The sequence below is a fragment of the Mastigoproctus giganteus genome, chromosome 4 (assembly GCF_048544385.1).
Source record: "Mastigoproctus giganteus isolate SK-2022 chromosome 4, ASM4854438v1, whole genome shotgun sequence".
Classification (NCBI taxonomy): domain Eukaryota; kingdom Metazoa; phylum Arthropoda; class Arachnida; order Uropygi; family Thelyphonidae; genus Mastigoproctus; species Mastigoproctus giganteus.
Window position 1 is genome coordinate 219914454 of NC_143578.1, and position 10700 is coordinate 219925153.

The 10700-nt window shown below is 33.0% G+C and overlaps 1 protein-coding gene across 1 annotated transcript in view; it reads left to right on the forward strand.

Moving 5' to 3' along the window:
- Positions 1-10700, forward strand: part of LOC150087418 (uncharacterized) — a 99106-nt gene that overhangs the window by 42263 nt on the left and 46143 nt on the right. The window contains exons 4-5 of the mRNA XM_090371171.1: positions 4074-4223; positions 8380-8504. Of these exons, the coding sequence (XP_090227297.1) occupies positions 4074-4223; positions 8380-8504 (275 nt within the window). The remainder of the gene's footprint in view (positions 1-4073; positions 4224-8379; positions 8505-10700) is intronic.

Sequence of the window (10700 nt, forward strand, 5' to 3'; positions counted from 1 at the left end):
GTAGTGAGTACTTTCATGACATGTAATACATGTCATACTTCATTAAAAGAGATGGATACCAACTATGGCCACATCAAATGGATTTGTATATTCAACATATCCTACTCATTTGCCTCCACTGGATGTTCATCTAATTGATGAACATCCAGTGGAGGTTTATCTAATTGATGAACTGATGAAAATGAAGACTCATACATAAATCATCATATCTACAAGGATGTGTGCAGAAGAAAATAGTGAAAATATGGTTACGGTATTTGATAAATTCACCTTTGTATAAATTCTATGGCTAAGTGAGTGAAGATTTCTTGGGGGCAAATGATGATAGTAAACAGGAACATTCAGATGACATTGTGGAGCCTGTCAACAATGATGATGAACTAATGATAATTCAATAACAAACATTATTATGGTCTGAAGGTAAATATCTATTAATAGCACTGGGTCAGAAATCATCTCCAACAAGTTTCATATTTGATATACATGCAGAAGAACTTTCTTTTCCAGTTATATATTTGGGACATGCATGAAAATTTAAAAATGGATTGAAAATTACTCCCTTTATTATGGCGTTGAGTAAAATTTGTAGATCTGATTGTCGTGGAGTAACTCCCCAACATTTTCTATATATGGTAATGAAAGTTATGTGCATGCGTAACCCAGAAAATTAGCAAATTGCATTTAAATCAGTAACATTTGTTCTGTATTGGAACTGAAAGAATTTATAAACAAGTCATTAGTCTAACTTGGAATTTCTGAAATAAATTCCCAATTCAACATATTATTGGAGTCAATGTAAATGAGATGTGTTTGCCATGATTCGTCAATTAGGAAAACCTACAGTGTTCTTGACGTTGAGTGCGTCTGAACCAACATGGTCTGTATTACTGTGTATGTTATACAAATTCAGATATAAACAATAAATTACAACTAATGAAGTTATGGATCTACCTTACATGGAAAGAGCTACATTAATAAATGAAGACCCCATAATGTGTTCCATATACTTTAATAAAATTGTTGAGAGTATACTCAATTTTAAAATCGAAAACATGTCCTTTTGGGAAATATTATATTGTGAATTTCTTTAAACGCATTGAATTTCAACATCGAGGAAGTCCACATGCACGTATATTATTATGGATGAACAATGTACCATTAGAAGAAAAAGGTGGGATGGAAGAAGCAATCCAAATGATAGATGCATTATGTTCTATAGAGAACTTCAGATTATTCAAATTTACAGCAACATAAACATACTTTTACCTGTTATAAAAATAATAACGTGAACCGATGCAAATGTCGATTTGAAGCACCTTTTTGGCCAATGTCACAAACTCGTATATTGATATCGATGGCCACAGACGACAATCGAAGATTAGCTTATCGCAAAAAATATCATAAAATGCACGACCTAGAATTGGATAATCATGTTAATTTCTAACAATTGCTTAAATCAAATCATTGCTAATCAGAAGAAGAATATCTAAATATTTTGAGGGCTGGTATCAAATGACCATGTGTATTTCTTAAATGCAAGATAGAAGAGAAATTTATGAATAATTACAATCCTTAGATTTTAGGAGTGCTTAAGTCTAATTCGGATTTACAATTTATCATAGAAGAATATTCATGTGCAGCATATGTAGTTAAATATGTGAATAAAACTAACAGAGAAATAAGCAACCTGCAAAAGGAAAATTATACAGCTACAAGAAGAATATCCTGATATGGATATAGCTGATCTAACACGAACATTAAGTGTAGATGTATTTAATTCTGTGGAGCATGAGTTCACAAGAGGCAGCTTGGTATTTATTATGATACCCAATGTCCGTGTCTTCAAGAGTGATTGAATACGTGCCAACGGTGTGGCTACACGAGCGTCAAAAATTACGTAAATCAAAAGCTGAATTGGATGAACAACAAGTTGATAGTGAGTCTTTACATATGTGGAAAGGTAGTATTTTTGATAAATATAAAAAACAGGGTGAAACATTAAAAGATATAACTCTTGCACAATTTACTGCTCATTATTGACAAGGAAATGGGGGAGATGGGTGAAAAGACAATTTCCTAAAATAATTCGGTATCAGAATTACAATACATGTCTTCATGAACATATACACAGAATGGTAACTTTACACATAATTTTAGTTTCATAATGAGTTCCTGCAGTAAAGATGTTTTTAATGGCTGCCGCTGTGACATTATCAGTGACACTATTGGTCTCAGAGTAGAGCAGCAGCAACTCATTATGTACCTGGTACATAATTATTATTGTTTTATCTGTTTTGGTGCGCCTAATCCCTTGAGTAGGGGTGCACATCTGGTGAATATGAGCTTGGCACCCAGAGCCCTGAGCTGAATATCATTCTTCTCTTTTTTGGTGATTCCCTTCCACTTCTCTCTCTCTCTCTCTCTCTCTGGGTAATTCAGAAAATTTATTTTTTTGACTAGTGCAGCATAAGCTGCAGGCTTCCTTGTACCATGTGGCTAATAATAACTTGCATTTTTTTTTTTTTTTTTTGACACTAAATTTGTTAGTTTGTATGATATGTTTTGGTATACACAAAAAATATCTCTTGATTACTTAGTAGCCTCCATGATCTTCTTTTCACTGCCTATAACCAGATTAAGAATGTTGCTTTCTCTTGGCTTCTCTAACAAGTTGATGTAGAAAGCAGTCGCTTCTCACTGGCATTCACATTTTTTAACATTGTCAGTTTAAGAAATGTCTGAGCCCATTATAATCTACTTTGCAAAAACAAAATCCTTTTCCTTTATCATTGACTATAGATATTTCTTTGAATAAGTCCCACCAAGGTACCCTTTACTTGAATATTCATAATATATGATGAATTACTGCTGATAACCAGATCAAAAATACTGCTTTTCGTTACTGCTTCTCCAACAAGTTGATGTAGAATGCAGTCTTCTAGTAAATCCAAAAATGGTTTCCTACTGAGTGAGCTGCACACTTGAGTGCCAGTTGATATCTGGAAAAGTTACAATCCTACTTAAGACATTCTGATTTGCTTCTCTACTCTCTCTCAATATAGTTGTTTATTATACTCATCTTAGTCATTTGGCCTATAACATACTTGTACTCCTGTTTTCATTTTTGTTTTCATAAGCAAAATCTTTTGTTCGACATCATTTTCAGTTTGTCACAAATTAATTGACTAAAATCTTTACTGTTTTAGAACCAACATGTTTCTTAGCCAAAAGCACAATTCCTTCTCCTCCACAGTTTCTTGTCATGTTAGGCCTTGTAATCACTCCACCTAGCCAACTTACAGGCTACTGCATGCATGTCTCACTATGAAACAATGCAATAATAATTCCACTTCTGCATGTGGTCTTCTCACTGTTAGTCTGTGTAACCTCCCTTCCCTAAAACTAGTAGTTTTCTAACTTTCCTAATATTGTCTCATTAGCACAGCAAAGATTTTTGTACCCCTGCTTTTCAAGTGTACTACATTTCTTATAACATTGTCCTGTTTGTTAATGAGCAGTGGCATATTTTTCTCTATGATCCTTGAATAATCTTTTCAGAATTGATTTGATTTACAAGCTCTCATAATCCTGTTGTCTTGGCATAATAACAGATACCTTTAAATTCAGGCCTAACTTGTGACTTTTTCTCAACATCACACCTGTTATGTGAAGCCCTAGTTGACTTTGTTGAACATCAATAGTACTCATTTTGTGCCCTTAAAGATGATACTTGTTCTACAGTATCACTAACTTTTGCCTCTGGTAAACATAACATACTCTGGTCCTATTTCACCTATCCTTATCATAAAATATTCTGTTTCTCTGACAATAGTTATCAAGAATAAATACCTTCTGTGGAACTGGCACATTTGCTCATGGTGAGTTTTCTGTGCAACTAGCTGAATGCGATCGGGGTCTAGTATTTTAGTTGGACAGGTGAGGAATTATTGGAAGAATAAATGTTTATTTTATTTGTGATTAATATATTTCTTTTCTGGAATTTTGTTTTTGTACACATGAAATTTATTATACTCTTCTTACTTACTGTGAAAATTTATAACATTTCTTTACAGGAGAATGGGTGAAACTGTTATCCAAGAAGGAAAAGAAAAACCGTAAAAGAGAGGAGTTGTTGTCTGCAAGTGCTGGAGAAATGGAACGACCTGCATCAAATGAAAGTTCCACTGATAATAATCAGCAGAATGCAATGGCAGAGCCATCATGTAACATTTCCTCTTATATATTATTATATATGTATTATTTATTTTAGCAGTTTAGCTAAATTTATTTTATTATTTATTTTATTAAACAGCCACAATAACCAGTAGAGGTGGGAGGTGAGAATTTGATATTTTATACTGCTATTTTATATCACACTTTAGTGATAATTATGCATATTTAATAGATACTATTTAATTGATATTCTAAACACAAATTATTTTAGAAACATCCCAAAGAATTCAATTTTACTTGAATACTCAGTTGAGTTTTGAGGTAAGTTTGGGATCTATTTAAACTTAATTTTGTTCAGATATTTGATGGATGATTACTATTCCTAGAACCAAGTCTCTCTAAAAATACTTGTATATATTTCAGTACATTATCCAAATCTGTTATTCCCAGTCATGGAAGCATGATAGTCCAGAAGGGCTATAAGCCTTTGATTCACTGCTTTCCTTCATGCTATCCTGTTTCTTGTTAGATATTTAGTAAGTTTCCCTTTCTTCTAATGTTTGCTTGATGCCATTCCTTCCTCTTCTTAGTTTGTCTGTCTATTTAGCATTTATTTTTGCTTGAAATGTCTGTATTGCTAATCTCCATTTTTTTTCATCCTCTGTGCCCCTACTGTCGTAAGTTTTCTTCTCTTACCTTTCATTGGACATTTGTTATCCCAAAGTTTTTATTTTTTTTTAATTTTTTTTATTTACTCATTTGTAATATGGTCTTGCTATTATTTTCATCTATTGTTTACATTTATTTTTCTTAGGATTCTAATTTCTGAAATTTCTGTTAATTTTTGATCAATGTCTTTATTTCTGACATGGCTCACAGCATCATTGGTTAAATAGGCTGAGAAAAATGTTGTAAACAGTTAATTTTGCTATTTGGCTAATATCTCTTTTGCTCCAAAAGAATTAAACTGACTTCCTGCTTTATTTATTCTGATATTTATTTGCATGCCTGATCTTCATTAATTTTTTTAATTATCTTCAATATAAATTTTTCTTGTTTCTTCCAACTTTCATAGCTTTGTTTTTGTCTAACTAATTTTTAGAGATTTTAATTATTCAGAGATTCTTAAATCTTACAAGATACCATTTAGTTGCATGGTATCATCCACATATAATGATCAAATTTTTACATCTTTTACACTGAACTTTGTCAATAACTCACATTCTTTTGTTAAATTCTTCATTAAAAAAAAAAAAGTGATAATAACAATAAGGTGCAACCTTGATTCACTTTAAGTTTAATCTCAAACCATTTTCCAATACTTCCACCAGTTCTTACTGCAGATTTGCTGTTTTTACACAGGTTTTTTTTGTTTGTTTGTTTGTTTGTTGTTAGCTTTCACTAACTTTGACTGGCAGTCGGGCATATCCTATTCTAGCTGCAGATTGAAAAAGAACATGATACACTTGGTCAAGAATTAATCCTCTTGCTATGAATTGTGGGGGCTGGAGAGTTTTTACTGTTTAATTAGTTTTCAGGTTATTTTCAAACCTCTTACCAAAATGTGATACACTTTAATATCAAGCAGAACTAACAATAAGAAAACTAAACCTTATCTAAAAATAGTACCAATAGCAATAAAAATGGTAAAAGGATAGCTGTTGCTGCTATTTGAGAATCAATAGTTAGAAGCAATAGCAATTTGAGTCACTTTGCCAAGAATCAACATTTTAATATCAAATAAAGATTACAGTAACAAAGACCGGACTGTATATCAAAGTTAAGGATCTGGGATACCAAGTTTACTGAAGAAGCTGCTTCCTGATGCATTCAGTGTATTGCCGCTGGAGCTTACTACCATTGTTGCCAATGATTGCCCATTTTTCCTTGAAATTCAAATTCATGACAAGCGTATTAATTTTTGATAAAGAGTTATGTTCTTTACGATTTATAAATGCTATTAAACTGTTTTTTTTCCCCCCTTTCCTTACAGTCCTTGGCACGAGTATGCAACTGAAGATCTGTAGCCAGAACAGGAGTTGCCCAACTATAAATCATTATTAGTGAAAGACAGGGAGCCAGCATTGGCTTATGTCACCTGATCCATCATGTGAGATGGATATAATATCAAATTTAATATTTAATATCAAAGGTTTTGGTAGTGAGGATAAAATGGTACTTTTTCCTTACTGAGTCATCCACATAATCTTCTGAGTCACTCCCTGTGTCGCTGCCCTTCCGTTTGTCAATTGTCTTACCACTGTTCATAGAGGCTCCTATTTCTTCCTCAATCAGGTAATATGCAACTGGAGCTTCTGCATCCACCTCAGTCCAAGCAGCCAGGTCATTGGCTCTAAGTCTGCCACCAAGTATGCAACCAGCAGCTTTTGCTTCTTGTTCTGAGAATGCTGCCAATTCAAGGTTATTAATGACTGTATCTTTTCCAATACATTTTTTCCAGCTGTTTTCAGTTGCTGTTGAGGTTACTTTCTCTCATGCTAATCCAGTGTTGTCTTTCAGTGTTAATCTTTTCAGGACTTGAATTTCCAAGTTCACAACACCAAGTAACCCACCATGATAATAGGCTTTGAGGGCTCAAATAATGCCATGTCCATAGGCTGAATTAGTGCAGTTGTTCCTTGGCAAAAATGTCTCTGATCTTGCCATATTTTGATTTCAGGACACAAGGCAGAGGATGAGCTGAACAGTAATCCAACAGTAACAGATCCTTTCCTTCAAGTTTTTTGGAAAGCAGGTGGCATCTCACCAGTGGTACAAACTTACTGTCAAACCATGAGACAAAAATATCACTTATCATCCAAGCATTGGATCTATTTTTATAAATCATAGATAGATTTCATGTTGACATGCTTGAAACACCAAGGACTTTTACTGTTGCACATTGGCTTACTTGTGATTGTTTTGTCTTGTTTGCATACAGTCATTTTCTGTTTGTTAGTTTTCATGTTTGCTTTGTTAGATGCTTTTTAATATCCAGTGACTTGTCAGGGCAAGGTACACTGCTGTTTCATTACAGTTTTACAACTGTTCATCTGTGAAATTCACCATCTTGAATCACATTATGCAGAAATTCAGGAAACTCTTCTGCTGCTATAATGTCGCCAAATGCAGATTTGCCTGCAAGACTAACCTGGTATATTCCATGACAAGACTTATACTCTAGAGCCACCCTTTAGAATCTTTAAATATGTCACCATCTCCATGAATCACCATGGACTCTGTGAATGAATGCAATTTTTCTTCCTCTTTCATCCAACTGCAGATTGTTCCTTCTGGAATTCCACACTCACAACATTAACTGCATTTTGTTTTGCCACTCTTAACTCTTTCCATAGCCTTTAAATTTTCTTCATTTATATAGTTTTTTTTCTTTTGGTGGCTGTTACTTCAGTCCTACTGATTTATTTATTTATTTTGCCATGTATTTCTGGTGCCCTAGAATTTATTGTTTTGAGAAAACTAAATCAAAACTAAACTGTCTGGCACTATTGTAGTGCCAAAGTGAAGTCACATAATTTCTCCATAATTCACTTGTCAGTTAATGTATATTTTTGTCTAGTTTAGCTCAGCAGTTTTTGCCTGTTCTAAGTGTAACTTTTATTCGAAGAAAGGATGTCATGTACTGTTTACAAAAATTTACTGTGTAATTAATGTAATTCACTTGATGAATGATAGCCACATTCCCCTCCAAAGGTAGCTGCTTGTAATTAGTGTCTATTCTTTTATTGCATCTCTAGCTGAGAGGAGAAACTGGGTGTCTACAGTATTAGTCTCTGATGAATCCTGTTTACAAAAATTACTCTGCAGCTGAATACTGAATATATCGAAACAAATATACAGCCAATTTTTAGCTAATTTCCCCTCTTGGAAATATGATAGTAGGATGTACAATATATATGAATATATACAGTATTCACTTTTTCTAGTTTCCATCATGAAATTGCTAGTTCCTTGAACACGCTACTTTTTTTGGTGGACATGTCATACCCATGGTATCATCAAAACCACAGTATGAAGAAGTGTGTTATATCAAGGTTGCACTGTATTACTATTTGCTAATCTGTCTTAAATGTAATGCATACATTAATTAACTTCTTTTTATTTCTGTTTTCATTAAGAGCTTTCTGGGTAGGAATTTAGAAGGACAAAATGATTCAATCTTAAGAGTTTCTATTAATTTTACAGCTGACAGTCAAGGAAGCACCCCTTTGAAGAAACAGTGTGACACAAGTGTGAAATCTGAAGAATTGACAGATGAAAAGGAAGTTGTCCCAATGAAGTTGCCACCACAAGAAGTTGAAAAAGATAATGTATGTGTAATAGAAGTTATAACGAACATATGAAATAATTAATTCAAATTTTGTATTACGGTTATTTTTGATATTAGCTTAATCCTTTCAGTGGTGCATACATAGATCTACATTTCTCATGTGTGGATTCTGGTGAATATACATAGATCTACACTTTGAAAGTTGCTCCAAATAATATGCTCCTTTAATGTATGAATTTTCTTAATAAAAATTCAAGTCAAAAGCCTCAGACTGCAGGAAATTTATAGGCATATAAGTTAGTGCAAATGCATCATGTCTATATGCAGTAAATTAACCAAAATTATTATAGTGGCATCATTTCACTACATCAATAAATGGCCAGATAGCCCTGAAACAGTCGTCTTGGTGGTGGTGGTATCCACTGAGAATAAGTAACAATAGTCTTCTCTACTGGGAAGCATTAACTTATTTGAAGTATAACCTAATGGGCAACTTGTTTTGTGGGCATTCACAATATGAGATGTAATGAAATGATGCCACTGTAATAACTGTGGTTCTATCTACTGCATATGGATATTCATACAAACATGTCTGTATGAATTTTTCTAGTACATGTTGCCATCTCTTATCTGTGTTTCCAGCTAATTATGGAGTTTATAATAGATGGTAACAAGAGTGGTTTTGAAAATTGGAGAAGAGCACGCATGTTGATCAGTAGTCTGATTTGGGCTTACACAAGCTGAAGTTAAGAATTTCTGGGGAATTCAGACAAATTTGATAATACATAAATAGATGCAGAGGATATTGTTATATCAGAAAGGTAATTATGGATTTTTTACAATTTTTTTTTTTTCCTGTAATTTTTTAAAATTCTGATTTGATTTTTGATAATTTTACTGTAGTGCTGGGCAATAAAGTCAAACTAAGAGAAAATTAACATTTTAAAGCATTTATATACAAAATTCTCATTTTTGCAAAATTTAAAAATTCCACGAAAACATATACAGGTGACCCCCGCTTAACGCTGATAATTCGTTCCGGAAAAACAGAGCGCTAAGTGAATCTGCGCTAAGCGAGCTCCGCATTCCCATAAGGTAACATGTATTTGTAAGTTGTGGTCGGTGCCTAGGATATTTCCTAATCAATAATAAACGGTAGTGAAAAGATGCACAAATGTCTGTCAAAATATTTAATATTCAAATATTTGTACATATAAAATATTCTGCATTACATACGTATATAATTATGTGGTAACTATTTATCAAAATTAAACTTAAAATTGCAATTAAAATCATGAATTTAATTGATCTAAATTGATTTGATTTAATTGATGAATTTAATCATGAAAAATGTCTATTTTGGATTGAACTTTAGCCCTCTTCTAAATAAACTAAAAGGGGTATTAATTTTAAATCCCCCGCAGCATTACCACCCAACAATAAAGTCAACCGATCCTTCGCTGCTTTGAAACCTGGCATGTTTTTTTTTCTTCTTTCAATATGAAACTTCTTTTAGGCATTCGTTTCCACAAAAGTCCTGCTTCATCTTTGTTAAAAACTTGAGAAGTATAACACATAATACCCCTCTTTAATAATTTTAAGTTCTTTTTTGAAAGTTTTAGCTCCTTGATCTGCACTTGTGGCTTCTCCCTGGATTTAAATCTATTCAACCAGCCCTTACCAGTTTTAAATGGTTGCACATTTTTTTTTTTTTTTTTTAGGCGAGTTTTCTTCAGATAATCATATTGGCTAATCTCTCTCTCTTTTTTTTTTTATAATATTTAACTTAACTGAATTCTGCATTGGATATTATCTTCAATAAAATTAGTTAACGTCTTTCCATTTCAGTCCTAATAGCCGGCCTAGCCCTAGTTGCTTGCAGTGGAACAGCTATCTTTCCCGCTGCTAAAATTAATTTTTTTTTATAATTGTTCTTACAGTTAAACTTGCAGGTCCTAAATTATGGCACACATCTGCTATCGTTGACGGGAATCTATTCGCTTCAAAACGTCTTAATTTAATTTTTGAATTCAGTCTTTTTCTTACATTTATAGTCTTACTATGTTGCTTTTTCATTCTTTTCTTATACGTTGCTTTTTCATTCTTATCGGCCATTATTAACTTCTCGAAAATGGAACTGCGTTGGTTGCATTAATTACGATACAATGTTCAAGTAAACTGTCCGTTATGCACGATGTCTAATACTGTGCTGAGTGATGATTAGACTTTGGATAAA